Here is a 16,915-nt window from a genome sequence, read left to right on the forward strand (position 1 = left end):
TATACATCAATCCCGTGGATGATGTACAAGCAAATGCTGCAGGAACATCACCTGGGTAAACCTCATGTGAGCTTTAAGTGAAAAAGGGTGCTCTTGAAATTATTTTCCCCAAAGCATGTAAGCTTTGAGCCATTTTCTTAAGAGATGGAAGTTTGTTCTCTATGATGGAACTCCTAGTGCTTTGTGTGCTTTAACTTAAGACCAGTTAGGTTGTAAGTAAGTTTATCCTACACTCTTAAAACTGCTGAGGAATTATTTTGACCCTTGCTGCTTTCCCCTTTGTTCAACATTTTAACACATACAAGGCTGGATAAAAACCTGCTCTTCAGCCTATGCTATGGGCTGGTTTTTTTGGGTTTTTTTGTTGGTTGGTTTTTTTGTTTTTGTTTTTTTTTTGTATTAAGTAGGTTGGCCACAGTGTTCATGGTGGCATAAAAGAAAACACTTGGCACTTCTATTACCAGATTAGATGACCATGCATAATCTACCCAGGTTTCCCAACATTGTGAAGATTTATAGTTAGATGCAGTCCCCATGAACTTCTCAACTTTTTGCACGTTCCAGAGAATACAGACAAATAAAGAACAGAAGCATTACTGTAACTGACAAACAAAACCTATTTAACATGCATTTATCCCAACCCCAAAAGGGGCACTTACCTGTAAGCCACAGCTAAACCAAGATCCCATTTTATGATTATATGCAAAAAATCTGTAACCTCAGCTGTCTTATTTCCAGAAAAATTCACAGCACTTTAATAGTTTACATTTAACAAAAGTTAGTCCTGAATCAATGTTCTCCATAATCCTCAGCGTCAACACAACTATTTCATGTTTGCAAGTGCTAGAATATTTATACTCAAGATTTTAAATGCCATTATGATTTCAGAGTGGAAATTGCAGAATGTAACACACAAGAAGGCTAAAACAATTAGGCTCAAGTAGCAGATCCCAGTAGAAGAAATCACCCAAAATCCAAGATTTGTGGTATCAGGAAAAAAAAATTGGTTTTCATCTCTGCTCCAAGCTGCTTGGGTAACAGCAAATACAGCTAACTGAATAGTAAAGCCCAGACCTACCTCATACGTATCAGATACCTGCTTATATGCAGCAGCTCCTATTCCATTTATTTAGTACAGAACACAGAAATGAACCATGTAACTTGCTGCAAATGCAACACAAAACAACCACAATCAGGGAAAAGAAAATTTAACTTTGGAAAGAAGTATTCACCTTTGCAGCAATGTATAGAAATAAAAAACCAAACTGGTTTAAGGGAATGTTGGAGAGCTATGAGAAAACAGGTTTTTGGGAATTGGGAAATCAATTTTTTAATTTTAATGAAGTAATGAAGAACAAGCCACATGGAAATTAAAAAGCCAGGTCTTGTAAGAATACCTGCATTGTACTCAATAAGGGAGAGCAGATTTCACTGCCCTCTGTGCATGTGACTGGATGCTCATCAAAAGCTGAGGAAAGGCTATGTAACCTTACCCACTAAGCACTCAAAAATAGTAAGAGATACCTACAGCAAACATTGTAGTTCATACTTCTGTATTTGACCATAATCTTGAAAATTAGTTTCTCCTATTCTCGATTCAAACCCACTGTTTCATCTTTGCAAGTTCCAAATATTTGATGGAGAGCTCAAAACTGAATGTTCATAAATCTAACCTGCAGGCCACATCAGGCCACAAGGTCAATTTATTCAGTGGAAATACCAGTGACCTCATCACTTGGTTCACGTGATGGACTAGGACAGCTACACGGCCCTCCTCCAAGACACAGAATTAGGGTAACTCACCAGATGCCATCAGTGCAATCCCATAGGACAGCTAAAAGCCAGTACCAGGAAGTGCAAACTTTTAAGTATTGTTTCAGTGACCATAGAAGAAAAAACGCTTCTCTCCACACCATCATATTCTTGAGTTTTGTACTCTGCATTAGTGTTGTTCTAATGCATACCAGATTCCTAAAGAAACTGACCCCTAACCCTACGCTTGCTTGTTCCTATGTTTGCTAGTACCCAGTTTTCTTCATTGGGCCAATGCCAGTCATGCAAAAACTGATCTAAAAAACTAAGGAATCCACTTAGCATCAGGCTTGCCAGAACAGCAACTAGCGCTGCATGCAGCACTTTCCTGCCCACACCGTGTTCCTGGGAAAGCAGCGCTCTCCTGGCCACTGCCTGCCTTGCATTTTCTTGTGCAAGATAAGCAAATAACTGTCCTTGTAGGACAGGTGTGTTAACTTATTTTCTAAAAGCACTAAGGTTACTACAGAAGTCCGCTCTTCTCAGAGAGAAGTAAATTCACAGTACGTGCTCACGACCGTTGGCTACCAGGCTTGGCAGCCACAAACTTGGAATCCTAAGCAGTAAAGATGTCATATGATAGGGTTGTATGCAGAGCTGTTGAAAAAGGAAACAGTAATCACACACCACCAATTAAACAGGTGTAGTACCAATTATCAGAATACACATACAGCTGTGCTTTCGCAGTGGCAGTAGTAAAAACCCAAACTGTTTCCTATGACAGCTCCTTAATCTCCCTACTAGTCTATTCCAAAGCGTGACTAACATGTCTGTTGGAAGTAATTTCCTCAGGTCTAATCCATGTTGTAATTAAAGTCCACAATTCCACCCCCATCCATTTCAAATATAAATCCCTCCCCCCACCCCACCCCACTCAAGTTGCCAAGTCCTTCACACTAACTGCACTGCCTCCTCATCTCAGTTGTACCTTCACAGATTTTGTTTCCCTGCCCTTTCGGACCCCTCCTTAACTTTCCAGTTTGCAACTGTTTGCAAGGGATTTCCTTATTAACTGGAAGATATTCTGCAAGAGATTGTGCCAGCACAGCTGCTATTAGCCAAGACAGTAAATGTACTTGTAAGCAAGCCATTGTCTTAACCTTGTCTCATTCTGCAATGACTCACAATCTACCAGAGCTCCATATATTTTCTTGAATATGGATTAAACAGAAGATCCCTCAGCAACTGAAGCGGCACCTATATTCAAAGTCACTGTTTCTCCCCTGCAGCAGCAACGTCTGATTAAAATGTGACTTTGAAATGGCTCACAGATAACACATCAGCCAGTCACTGCTCTGCCCTGAAACCGCACCACAAACTTAAGGCCTGGTTACCAGAAGCTGTATCCCCACAACAGGCAGATTTGGCATACGGCAGTAACTCCAACAAACACGTGCAGGTCAAGTCTTGATTATCAGTAGTCTTGTGTAAGGAAGAAGCAACACTTGCAATGAAAGTTGATGTCTCTTTATTGACTTATTTATACATTTGAATGCTTTACATTGACATACATACTGAAACGACAACTGTAATTTCACATTTATTTTCTGTACTTCAAAAACTTACCTTCAGCTTATGCAGTACACATACACTCCTTCGAACAGCCTTTCTAACACACCTGAACAGCAGCAGAGCCAGCACTGAAGGCACATGTGTCATCACATTTAGTAATACTGCAGAGTATGGTCAGCCACATGATAGAGAGCAACACAGCCACTGAACTACCAAGAGCATTACTGCAATTATTTAAAACTGTGAAATCCCAAAGACAGGAGGTGCAGAAGATCCCTGAAAGCAGCACAAAGACCTAGTCATCCTAACAGTATCTGCATAGAAGCAGGCAAGGCCAGTTTTAGGCACAGTAAGCTATGTTCCAGCCTGTCTTCGTAAAGATGAGAGATAAACTACAGAACATCTCAATCAGGCTCCAAGTCTGAACTTTAATAAGCTCATTTCTCTTAAGTCTAAAAGCGGAATTAAGATCTAGCCCAAAATTAGCTTTAATCACCTCTGCTTTATAACCAGAAATATGACTTCTCCCAAAAGGCACTGATCCCAGAAGATTGGACAGATCCACCCTACACTAGGTAAAAATTTAAAAGTTCTAGTCACAGCTACTCCTAGAATTCACATGTGGAATTTAGCCCCATCTTCTTCTGTCATCACAACTCAAGAGTGTTTTTCCCCTGTAAAAACAAGTTTGAGGCAGTTTAATATCGCTACCAGAAACACATACAAGACAGCAAACATCACTGAACAGTATGATGCTCTCCTACGAGTTGTAAACTGCTCTGAAACAAACCTGTTAGTATCAACTTGACATCTCCCTCTGCTCCTACAGTTGCAGATCGCTCTTAGTACTCACTTAATAAAATAAGAAACATGCTTATTGAAAAAGGCATTCCCCTTACACAGACAGCCCCAAGAAATCTGTGGATTCCAATACCTCTAGTCTGGCAGGCAAGAGTCCTGGCAATGTGTGTTTTATCATAATCCACTATTCCTAACGTTTCTAATACACCTACACCCAAGCCCAGTTCTTCCTAGTCACAGTAACTTATGCACTTTATTTTCTATCAGGAAAACACATACACAGACGAGCCTTAAAAACAAAACACCAAGCCTATACCTTGATTTCAACAGACAAGTCTCAGTAGTTCAGTCGCTAAACATTTATTATCAAATTGGTATTATTCCCGCCCCAAACCCCATCTGTAAAGAGTTATTTACGTAAGAGATACCCAGTCACGTACTTTTTTTGGGAGGATCTTCAACGGCAATCCGCACTTTCCGCTCCTGCGCTCCTAAGGCTGGGGGGAAAGGGGAAAAAGAAAAAAAGAAAAAAAGAACGCGTTAAGTGGGCTCTAACCACTTACTGAGGGGGAAAAAGGGACAAAAAAGAAAACCAATCCAACAAAAAACGCAAGAGGGAAGAGATGGCCAAGCCCACGGCGCCCCACAGCGCCGCAGACTCGGGCTGTTACTTGCCACAGTCAACGACTAATACTCACAAGAGAGTAAAAGTTTTGCCAATTAGCAAGAATCTGCTCTTCCATGCCTAGGAAGGGAGACAGCCACAGGCGGCAGCCCCCATGGAGTCATGGCTCACCCCTCCCCTCTCCTCCGCGCCACGTGGCGGCCGCCATTTTCTCCCCCCCACCCCGGCCTCAGCTCGGCCGCCGCCGCCGCCTCCTCCCGGCTCCCTGCTCTCCCACACACACCCCCCCGCCCCGCCACGGGTCCCACCTGCTGCTCGCTCTGTTCCTGTCCTCAGCAGTCCTCTGCCACGGCCGCCCCGCAGGGGCCCAGCCGCGGCTACGGCAACGAGCGCGCCGGACCCTTTACCTCAGGGGTCCTCAAACTACGGCCCGCGAGCCGAATACGGCCCCCCCGGGTCCTCAATCCGGCCCCCGGTATTTACAGAACCTCCCCCACCTCCCCCGGGGGCTGCGGGGGGGGAACCAAGCAGCCGCAGATGGCTGCCTGCCACTTCATCCGCGCACCGGCCCCTGGTTAAAAAGTTTGAGGACCCCTGCTTTACCTCACGGCTGCGCCCGCCGCCGACCGCCCCGCGCGCTCACCAACGGCGCGCAGAAGCCCCGTGCCGCCACCGCGCGCTGCAGCGGGAACCCAGCGCTGCGGCGGGCCGGGCGGGGCCCCACCCACGGTGGGGCGGGGCGGGGCGGGGCGGGGCGGGGCGGGGGTGGCGCTGCGCTGCGCTGCGTAGCGCGGGGGGGCTCCCGCTGCAGAGGGCTCCCGCAGCAGAGAGGGGGCTCCCGCTGCACAGGGCGCTGGGGTCGCTCGTTTCGCTGCCTGCTCCACTGCGAAGTTAGCCAGCGGCACCCCCGGGAGGAAACGCATGGCAGGGGTCCAGGGAAACGAGGCTGCCGTTATCCCCCGACCCACAGCAGTGCTCTTCAGCTGGGTCAGGCGTTGCTCCCCCCCTCCCTAGGCACAGAGACAGCTGTATATATGCATAAGTGTGTGCAGGCTTGGTCAGCGCACAAGGTGGGCCTTAAATGCTAAAACACCTCTACTTGTTGTTTGATAACCGTGGGCTGAGCAGCGGCAAGAGGTTGTGAAAGATGTGCTAGGAAATTGAGTCATCCCTTTAGGTGAACACGGGTAATTTGCCTTTTCCAGTCCACATAAGTCCAAGTGGGACATGCTGGCCAAATTCCTGCACCCTCATTTTTAATTAGAACAGAATATACCAGGCCTATTTCAGCTGGAAGGGACCAACAAAAACCTCCTCGCCCAGCTGCCTGACCCGTACCTGTACCTTTCCACCACAGCATCTTAATGAACGTGTTGTTACAGTCACGCTCGCTGGGGAAAGACAGTTGTCACAGGCCCGGCAGACGCTGCCCAAGCTGCTCTGGCAAAGGCCGCACCTCAGGGCCAGTCCTGAGTGTACTGGAAAGATGGGGCTGGCGATTCTGGCATTTGCAGGCCAGATGCAGTGACCTGACACAGCCAGGGGACTGAGAACCTGGCTCAGTCAGACATAGCAGGGTGACTTTGCATCTGAATTGTGAGGGAGGTTTTGAAGAAGCTGGAAGCATGGCCAGCGCAGTGCAGGAAGCTGCCTTTGGGCTCATATTTTAGTATCCACATGTCCTGGTTTCAGCTGGGATGGAGTTAATTTTCTTCTTAGTAGCTAGTACAGTGCTGTGTTTTGGCTGTGATGTGAGAACAATGTTGATAATGTGCTGAGGTTTTTAGTTGTTGCTGGGTGATATTTATACTAAATCAAGGACTTTTCAGTTTCTCAGGCCCTGCCAGCAAGAGGGCTGGAGGGACACAGGACATTGGGAGGGGACACAGCCAGGACAGGTGACCCAAGCTAGCCAAAGAGGTATTCCATACCATATGATGTCACGCTGAGTATATAAACTGGGGGAAGAAGAAGGAAGGAGGGGACATCTGGCATTGTGGCATTTGTCTTCCTGAGTAACAGTCACATGTGATGGAGCCCTGCTGTCCTGGGGATGGCCGAACACCTGCCTGCCCATGGGAAGTGGTGAATGAATTCTTTGTTTTGCTTGCATGCACGGCTTTTGCTTTCCCTATTAAATTGTTCTTATCTCAACACCTGAGTTTTACATTCCTTTCCGATTCTCCTCCCCATCCTTCCGGGTGAGGGGGAATGAGCAAGCGGCTGCGTGGGGCTTGGTTGCTGGCTGGGGTTAAACCACGACACCACATTTCTTACCTTTTAACCCATGGAAAAGATAGGAAATTATTTAAGGTGCATCTGTCACATCAGACGTTTTTAATCATTTTCAGATGATGATGATAATGTAGTACTACTGCTTCAGATACACGGCTATCAGGCAGTGTTGGAGAATAATGAAACTGCTGCTAGGATTGTACAAAAGAGCAGAGACAAATCAAATTACAGTCCTACCTGTGCTGTCAGCTAAACCTCAGCTGTTCTGACCTTGCACCATTTGTTTTCAGGAATTTTACTTCCACGCTGTCATATGTGCCATACAAGAGCTGGCTCCTGCCTTTAGCTCATCATGCTTTCCTTCCAGAGTTCTATAGCTAAAACGTATGTACTGTGTGTATATAAAAAGGGACACAAAAAATGCTTTTTTTTTTTTTTTTTGTACCGGAGTGAATCGGTTCGGCATTTAGCTGATGAAAGGAGCTTTACTGGGATTCTTAATATGACAGGAAGCCTTGATAATTGAGGAGATAATAGTAAGATTTTTTTGGGCAAAAGAGCCCATCTGTCTGATCTCCTGATCAACACGTTATAGGATTTAAAGTAGTAACTCTGAACCAAGCCTTACATTCAATTTTGAACCATCATGGTTAAACTAGGCCACTTCCATGTCATACCTTTTGGAAGAGATCTGATAAGTGACCTTGTGCTACTAGACTGATGGCTCTCCTAGGCAGACAGGCATCTGAGCAATTAGAAGTCCATGAGCCTTATTCCCCATCTGAATTTCTCAAGAGAGGATCAGAACGGAAAAAGGCAAGTGAAGACAGAAAATACTGTATTAAAAAAGAAGGAAAGAAGTAACCTGACAGAAAAGAGTGGTGAAGACTCAAGCTCACTCTATGCTTTTCAAATCTATCACCCTTAATTTGTCTAAATTCTTCTTCCATTCAGGTTTCTCTAGCCCATGGTTTCAACTCTTAATTACTTTCCTGTTCCTGTGATTTGTCCTTTAATGCTGACTGTTGTGCTTTCTTCATCCATCTGGTCCTCGGAGAAAAAAAGTGTCTTTTGCCTTTGAGCTCTAAGACTTTTGGGACTGGAAGAACTGAAACGAAACATTAAATAAAAGCAGATAAATTGGAGACAGAGGTCAGGCAGGTGTTATTTGTAGAAAGGATCTCTTCCCTTTGCTTAGTATCTTTCTGTTATTACTTTGATGTCCCACTTCTGTTCTTAGAGATTACAGAGATGGATATTATAAATGAAGCTTAGAGTTCTAAATTATAGGTGGCGTCATTTCTCTGTAATGGAGTATTTTATTAACACAGGTTTCCTATTTTCTACACCTCTATGATGACATTAAGCAGCTTTTGCCCAGCCACACAGTACACTTTTCTATTCCGTTCTGGATTTGTTGATAACAGTGAATTTTCCTTTGGACGTTCATACCATCTTTAGAGGTTTCTCTTAAGAAGGGTTTTCTCAGGTCTCTGTAGACTGATGCATTGGCACAACTACTGAATCTCTGAGGCAAATAATTTGAATGAATTCTGCTTGTTATCTTAAAAATAGCAAGCTCTGGAAATGTCTCTATAGCACATTAGCAATTTGTGGCACAAGAAATAAAAAGGAAGCAGGAAGCAAAAGCAGTAAAACGAGCAGCTGCATAAAGCAGTAACATTCACTCATGGAGAGAATAAGTAATACTTTTCATTTCTGAAAACATTTCATGCTGCTTCTGTGCTCCTGGATTGTGTTGTAGCTCAGTGTCAAGCTGCAACAGCTGCTAGCAAACCTGGAAAAGGACAACTTTTGTGAACATAAGAATCACTTCCACACAGTACTACATTTTCTTATCAGAGTTTATTGTTGCACTTCAGATACCATGCCACTATCAGAATAATATCTATTTTTTATTTTAAAAAACTTTGAGAAAAATGTTTCCAGCAATTTTCATTCAATGTGAATGACAAGAGTATTACATCTATAAACATTGAAATATCTATTTAATTTCTTCCTGAGGAAGTTTCACATATTTAAGCAATGAAAAAGGATACTCTGTACAAGATCAACTGCAAATCATTGAAACTAATTCTTTCTGCACAAGTAGAACTGGGAAAATATCACAGTATTATCAGGAATTTTTGCTCAAATAATTAAGTGATTTCATATCAGGCTCTGTATTTACGCCCCCTCTAATGGTCACTTTCTGCTCATAATCACATCTATTTTCAATGGCGCAGATGTCTGCAGAAAGCAAATTTGGAAATTGTATTTAAGAAAATAAAGGTGAAGCTCACATAATCAACATTTGTTAAAGAAATTGCTTGTGCAGTTATCTACTGGGTGAACAGAAACCATGGCTGTGTTACCAACCACAATAAAACATCTGACTTTGACTAGCAAATATAAATTCATTGTAATGAATCAGAGTTTTAAAAAAGTGTTAATATTGATAGTCTATTTCTGGAAATCAAACACTGATTGTAGGTAAGCTGTGAATAGAAGAGGTTAAGCTTTGTCAGGTAACTCATGTTGTATGACTTGCTTACTCAGCTGCACTCATGTGCATCCTGTGATTTGGAGAATAACTCATCTAGCTGTTGTCTGCATGCTTTGCTCAGACTCTTCATTCTTCACCAAGTTGACTGCACATTAAAAGTCATTCTGTTTTTTTAAAGTCTCCTGTTAAATGTAAGAACATATTTAAATAGAATCGTTCTGGAGGGAAAAAAAGTGGCTCCGTACCATCTTTGTATAAACAAGTAACAAGCAAACATCAGACGCTCAGAACTGCAAAGAGCACCAGCAGTTTGCCTTTACTTCTCTATTGCTTTTGTGTCTCAGCCTAGCCTGCCTAGTGTACAAAAAGGTAATCCTGCAGCAGCTTTTCTAAAGATGCTAGTGCTTAACAGCTGCATCTCAACAGGATCTTGGAATTACAGAGATTCTAGATCACGGTCTTTCAAACGCACAGTACCAGGTCAAGCTACTTTGTTCACAGTATCAACTCAGGTAAAGTTACCACAGGAGTCCACTGAAGATTTCACAAGGAACTCATTCATCTTCTTCCCAGTTCCCTCCCTTAGGAAGGGCACTGGGATGACACCAGAGCTCCACCCTGCTGTTCCTCATTGGGACTCGAGAGTCACTGTGGCGCTCCTTCCTAGAGCATGACTTTGTGTTTAGCTGCAGAACCAAGCCTAGTCCACCCAAAGCCAAGGCCATGCACGTCGGGGGCTGATCCTCCCAGTGCTACTTGGTGACTGCAGATGGGCTGTTTTACCAGCTCACCAGCAATTGTAGGGGGTCTCCTCACCATACCTCAGAGAGGGCTTCACAGTAGTAGTCCTCAGATCTGAGCCATGTCACCTTCTCTGTCATAAAATTTCTGGAGGGATAATGCGACCGATGTCTACGTCCCCATCACCACTCTATCCTCGACTGCCCACTCATTCTCTCATTCTCGTTCTGGGGGGAGTGGGGCTTGATTTCCCAGAGAAGGAAAACAGAAAGGGAGTTCTTGAAAACAAAGAATAAACCATGAATGTGGCTGAAGCCCATCCCTCCTGCATGTAGGAGGCACTCGGTTTCTGTGCAGAGGGTCCTCTCACCATGAAAACTTCAGGCACTTGATAGTGCCCAAGGTTTTTCCTATATTCTGCTATTTTATAATTGCTGCCCTGAAGAATATGGAGTAACTGACACAGCAGTGCACATAACAGGAGCTTCGTGCAATCCCTGCGGATTTGTTAAAAATGTTTGAGTGATGTTACATCAGGTTATATCAAGGGTAAAATCAATCATGCCAGGATGAAAACCCCAGGTATTTTCTACAGTTATTCAATTTAGTTGTAACAAATCCATATAGATGCTTGCAGGACGCATGAGCTGTCCACAGCATGCAGAGTATTTGCTTTTACAGATGTTCAGAATCCAGAGTGTTTCTTTTATCAAATAATTATTTTAAGACAAGTCAGCTTTTTGGACAAATCCATATGACAGTGACTATTTAAAGTGATGTGAAAATTCTCATTCTAATAAATAATAAAGATGTTCACCTTAAAAAAAGTCTACTCTAGTAGGTCCTCATCATTAATCATGCATATTCCCTTAGCAAAAATGTGCTGCGTAAAGAATATTGTTATATACAGCAAATTTGTCTAGATTTTTTCATTACAGGCCTATCAAAACCACGTATTACATAGACAAAAATCAATAAATAATAAAGATTACCAGTTAGAGGTACAGTAAGGATTTCAACATCTGTTTTCTATTTAGGGAGTAACAGACTGGTTTCCATTCCACTACCTTGAAAGTTAAATTATATGATTACATAAATGTCATAAACCAGCACTGAGACATATAAAGTTTTTCCACCATTTGATGCATGTTTTTAACTATTCACCCTAAAACAAATTATGGTAACATTATAGAGCTACTGTAAAAAACATTGCATTTAGTACTGTAGTTCTGTTTGGTTTTCAGTACCTCTTCATGCCTTTAGACACACTCAAGCCAAAGTTCAGTGGAGAAGCATTAAGGCTGTACTCAGCTGAAGTTTTCATTGATCTTTCCCAGCTTTCAAGTACTAGTAATCACACTTTTACTCACATCTAAACTGATGCATTGAGATGTATCATTGAAATGTATCACATAAATATAAGGCTGCATCTTTGTGTTTTCCATGATTACAGCATAATTTTCTACCATGTTTACACCCTGTGTTAATTTCCCCCCCCCTAAAGCTTATTCCTAATATCTAACACCAAACATGTTTAAAACGTCTGGAACAAGAACCAGTATTTTCACCTGACAGATCTTTGCAGCTGACGTAAACTGAAGGTTACTGAAAGATGCTACAGTTTTGATCAGGTTGAGGGATCTTGGAATACACAAAGCACAGACTGAAGGCAAATAAATTAAGGAAAACATAGTGGTTGAAATTAAGGCAATTTAAGTATGGATCTGTTTCTGCTCTTTACAAGTTCTTCATTCATTTCAGTGGAGTCACTCCTGATTCACAGCAATGTAAGCCCAGAGTGCAGCACCCAGATCTGGCTGCTCACAGAAGCCAGGAGTGAGAAAGCCTGTTCATTACGCTGCTTCAGTCTGGTTCACAACTGCTGAAGTGTAACACTGCTCATAAGGATTATACTGCAACTTCTGTGCTTCACGTGTCCAGTTAAATTTCTGTTCACGTAACAGCTAGATGCTGTATTTTGCCATTTCAGTCAGTATAAAATCAGACACAGTAATTATGGACAAAGGCCCATACCACATTGTAAAGGTTTGCTGTTACAGGCTGTAATCATAGGTAATGATTTTTGTGTGCGTGTGTTTTTTTCTACACTGCTTCTGCCTGTGGCTTCCAGATTTTGGTCCACGTATTTTGTTGCTGTGCACAGCTAAATCATATATGATAACTGTACTTCTCACCCTTGTTAGTATATACTTTGGGTATTAGCAAGCTGATTCCAAAGGCAGAAGTACACTTGGCATCTTGTGCTACGTTAAATTTTCTTATTTTATGCAAGACAATAATCAAATAGTAAGAAAAACTGTCAGTGGTCTTAACAATGGGCTACAAAACCTACATGAGACACAATACTTTTAAACTGATTTATAAAAATGTAAATATTTACTGTGACATTGGACAGGTCATGTATCTCTGAAGCTTATACTAGCTGCAAATAACTTCCACATAGGTGCACAGTAGTCCACAAGTCCACAGGCCCAGAAATGTTTATGAGAAAGATTTGGCCCACCAGAGATCTAAGAAACACATGTATTTTCACAATCCACATGCCAGCATATGGAAATAATTTCTATCTTTAACTCTTTTTTGAAGAGGTATATTTTACAAGACCTTCTGGCAGCTACTGGAGACTTTGGGTATGATGACTGAAGTGTGGAAGAGAGATTTCAGAAAGCCGGTTTCCAATGCTATCTTACTTTCTGTAGCTCCTGTCTCAGCCATGATGGCAGGGGTTGTCCCAATTTGTGTAGGAGTTTTGACAGTTCCACATTGTGATCTCTGTAGTAGCTTGACAGAAAAGCCCTGCACTGATGGATACAAAAGGAGATATTTTTATTTAATAAAATGCTGTACTGCAGTTGCTGTGAATTCTAGGTTTCAAAGTTTGTTTTACCTCTGTCAAAACTTTACTTTCTCTTTTGCAATTTATATTGTTTTATGCTATCTACTGCATGCAAGTTTAAGCTCATCAGTTAGGAGCAGAATTTGAAAAGGTAATTTCAAGAGAAACAAAGGTTGTCTAAAACAAACACTGAAATCAAAGCATAGAACCTGATTCTACTCTCAGTCACGTACATTAAGAATTGCACTGAAGCTGATGCAGTTACTTTGCATTTACCAAAGTGTGATTGAAACCAAAGCTTCTAAAATATCTTCATATGCAGGCATGTATCAATTAGTAACCCTATCTTCAGAAGCATTTAGAGTTGAAAAATAGAACAGTAAACAAACAAAGTCTTATCTCTGGTCAAAAGCCTTCTCACCCAATGATTTTATATCAGTATGATTCTATTGATGTAAAGTTAATTAGAATTTAAGTAACGTGAGAAAAAAATCCCCACTTACTCGCCACATTAATATCTACTGCTGTGCACACTGAAGTTTTTACTTGTGTTCCAGTCAGGCTAAATGAAATGGGAATACAGGACGGAATAAACATAAAAGTTACAGCTAGAATAGTAGACTAAACTGCCCTTAGGTACAGGCTGCAGCATTTGATCTGATGGAAGTTTCTTCGTTTGAGCATCTGTCTGGGGAAGATACTTATAAAATTCATAGAAACAGGACCTAACCTCTCTTAAAACTGGATTACATGAGAGCCTGCATTACTTGTCATGGTCTAAGTACTCTCAAAGACAAGGGACTAGACATAAATACACATACCTGATCCTGACTGAGAAAAAAACATGCGCTGTGGAGCCTCTGCTGCTTAAATCACTTTGGTAAAGGGGACAGGTTTCCACATGAATTTCAGACATACAAAGTTTATTTTTTCTAAGAGGTGCCAAAAAGTTGGTTTTTTTAATGACTTAAACTCTTCACATTTGAAATAAAGAACTGAAAAAGTCTATGCACTCCACAGCTCTCTTAAATATTTATTTTGTAGGGAAAAGTAGTTAGATAATCAACGTCTATTTCATTTTGTCTCATGTCCCTTCTTATGATTTTGCCTGTGTGGTGTCCCATATGTGTCAACTGAATCCCTGTATAATGCCAATGAGCATAACTGTTTACCTCAGAATCCATAGGAGGGTATTTTCTACCTTTGCTCTTTCCAAGACACTTTGTTTTTCCTTCTTCCAGAAGCTGACACCAGAAACCTTTATGTGAATCGAACCTGAAACAAATATTTGGCAGTGTAAAGGCCGTCAGATACTGCAAAGAGGATGCATCTCCCAAATTTAGACTGAAGACTCAAAAGAATAAACCTAAGGTTATCAGTCTTATTTTAAGGGCAACCAAATCTAAATGTCTAAATCCAAAAGATTTGTGTACATGTGTATTTATGATGTGCAGAGTGAATGTTACGTGCCTGACTGATACCGCTGAACCTGTCTTGCAGCTAATGTCAAAAATAAAGAGAAGCTAATTCTCTTTCCTTTCTGTTTATATGCCAGCATTTCACGTTCCACTTATGGAAATAAAATTCCTTTTGATTCATCCAGAATTCATACACAATTCTCACAAAGCAATACTTGCTTTGTCCATTTGTCAGAGGTCTACTTGTGTAACACTCAAGCTCCACAACTTTGAGTGGCTTGGTGGATGGCTCACAGAAAATCTAACCCTGATTTATGTTCATTGCAAGCATTGAAGAATACATGCTACTGACAGCTCAAAGGAGTATGAGAGGCTTTACTTTGCAGTGAGCTTACATACTCTTACATACTTAATAACTGGTATTTTAAGTATGTAGGAACATGTGAAAAGGATGATTGAAGTAACTCACGTTAGGGCTTCAGAGTAATTATAATGAGGAGAGACTCCTAGAAATTTCTGTACTTCATCCATTACGGTAGACGGGTCAGTTCTCAGCTGCTGGCCATCAATAATTAGCAACTACAACAAATAAAATAAAAGGAAGTTTAATTTAAAATTCATTATTTCAAGCTTCAAACTGAAACCTCCACCTCTGTCAAACTCATTCATTATATAGAAAGTACTGCCCCAGAGACTGATAATTGGTTCAGTTTTAATTGTCATCATTATTAATGACCTGGGAGCAGGGTAAATGGCATGTTAATTAAATCTGAAATTATATTAAATTGGAAGCTGTTATGACAACAGAGAAATAGCAGTGAAGGATCTAGAAAGATAAGGCAAGTGGGCTGTTACCACTTTTCTAACAAAAAGGGGAACCTTAGCTATCCTGTTGCTGCTTCTACCATTTACTGTATGCCTGCTGACTTCATAACAGGTATTAAAACTTCAGTTCAGTCACACATGTAGAGACCCCCAAATTTAAGCACCATTAAAAATGCCAGATAGCCCTAGATAGTCTGGGTGAGAGGTCTTTTGCTGAAGGAAGGCTCTCATTTCTTTAGTGAAGGCTGCAATTTTAAGCTGAGCTGATTTTAGGTCTGCCTTATGTAACTTTTTATGCTGCAGCTGTTCCTTGAGCTTGCTAACTAGTTTGGATATGGCCTACTGCCTATCATTGCTTTTGTAATGCAAGTTAATCCCTAGCAGTATTACAGAGAAAACATAAGGCTAACCAGGGCTGGTTCTTCACTGTATCTGTGGGATGTAAAACCTGGCAAAAATCTGCAGGACAACGTATATTGTTCAGTATTCATGGGTTACTTTTGGAGAAAAGCTAATGAAAACATAAGGCAGAAAATTTCCTGTGAGTATCATGGTATTACAGTACTGTGTATCGCATGAAGACTGCAAGGCTTGCCCAAAAGAGAATGTGGGGAGATTAACATCAACTAGATGCATCAGAGCCTCCTCGGCACGCTCCAGGAAAACAGAAGGTGCAGGCTCCAGCCAACTTGCCTCAGCTAAGTGAGTCCTGGGTAAACAGAAGTTTCAGGCCACAGCCAAGCTCCCTCAACTAAAGTAATCTTTAAATGTTAGGTGGGGAGCAGTGCCAGACACACTGCCAATGCCAGAAAAATTAATTCCAGAAATAAATCTAACAAGGAGATATGGGTCATGTGATATTGCCTGCCAGGTCTTGTATATCCCATGATGTTCAGGGCTTAGGACGTGCATCTTTTGAGGCCAGATCGCACACAGGGCCAGCAGGAGGCTAATGATTTGTATGTTATATGCCAACAGAAGCTTGCAGGCAGATCTGATTTTCAAGTTGCTTATGAGCCACCTGTTCTGAAACCTACAGGTCCATAAACACGCACCCTTTGAGACTCAAAGACAGACAGAGAAACTGGTCTTAACACAAAGAATACGTTGAGGACTCAGGATCAGTGACAGATACGCAATGTAAATGATTAGGAACACCAAACTGTTTCAGTGCATGAGAGAGTCATAACAGAGGCTCTGGTATGTGGATGCACTGGTATGGGCAGCAACATGTGAGGAATTCCCAAAAAAAAAAGTGTGCAAAAGAAACCCAGTGCTTCGACAGTTACAGAAGAGTGGTTAGGCAAAATGTGAACTGACTTAAATAATTGGTGATGCCCGAGTTGGCAAACACGTTGATGTACACAAAGGCTTTATCTATATTACTCACTAAACCAAATTAGAGACAGCTTTCTGGTCTCAGGGCCAAGCAGCACAGCGTGACCTGGGTCCACATTGCTAAACTTTCTCACCTGCAAAACCAGATTGATTGTATCCACACTCCCCAATGGTAATGGTTCTTGTTATCTTTCCAGCTGTGCTCTGGAACTGATTGGGAAGATACTTTTCGCTCTGGGTCCAAA

General features: G+C 41.9%; 1 protein-coding gene, 1 long non-coding RNA gene and 1 other non-coding gene across 3 annotated transcripts in view; all 3 read right to left on the reverse strand.

The window, feature by feature from the left end:
• Positions 1-3,263: 3,263 nt before the first annotated feature.
• On the reverse strand, positions 3,264-5,472 carry LOC114013763 (uncharacterized). The gene is made up of 2 exons (XR_008746184.1): positions 5,354-5,472; positions 3,264-4,622 (listed from the first exon to the last, which is right to left on the reverse strand). It is a non-coding gene; the product is annotated as an uncharacterized LOC114013763 (long non-coding RNA).
• LOC114013795 (small nucleolar RNA SNORA24) lies at positions 4,788-4,918 on the reverse strand. Its single transcript, XR_003556982.1, has one exon. It is a non-coding gene; the product is annotated as a small nucleolar RNA SNORA24 (small nucleolar RNA).
• A 3,226-nt stretch (positions 5,473-8,698) lies between the features above and the next one.
• LOC101915418 (bifunctional heparan sulfate N-deacetylase/N-sulfotransferase 3) overlaps positions 8,699-16,915 on the reverse strand; it is a 70,061-nt gene continuing 61,844 nt past the window's right edge. Inside the window, exons 12-16 of the mRNA XM_055797202.1 lie at positions 14,977-15,086; positions 14,262-14,364; positions 12,944-13,054; positions 11,225-11,299; positions 8,699-9,673 (exon numbers count right to left, since the gene is read on the reverse strand). Coding sequence (XP_055653177.1) covers positions 11,228-11,299; positions 12,944-13,054; positions 14,262-14,364; positions 14,977-15,086 — 396 coding nt within the window. The 3' untranslated portion in view covers positions 8,699-9,673; positions 11,225-11,227. The remainder of the gene's footprint in view (positions 9,674-11,224; positions 11,300-12,943; positions 13,055-14,261; positions 14,365-14,976; positions 15,087-16,915) is intronic.

Source organism: Falco peregrinus, chromosome 2 (genome assembly GCF_023634155.1).
Source record: "Falco peregrinus isolate bFalPer1 chromosome 2, bFalPer1.pri, whole genome shotgun sequence".
Taxonomy (NCBI): domain Eukaryota; kingdom Metazoa; phylum Chordata; class Aves; order Falconiformes; family Falconidae; genus Falco; species Falco peregrinus.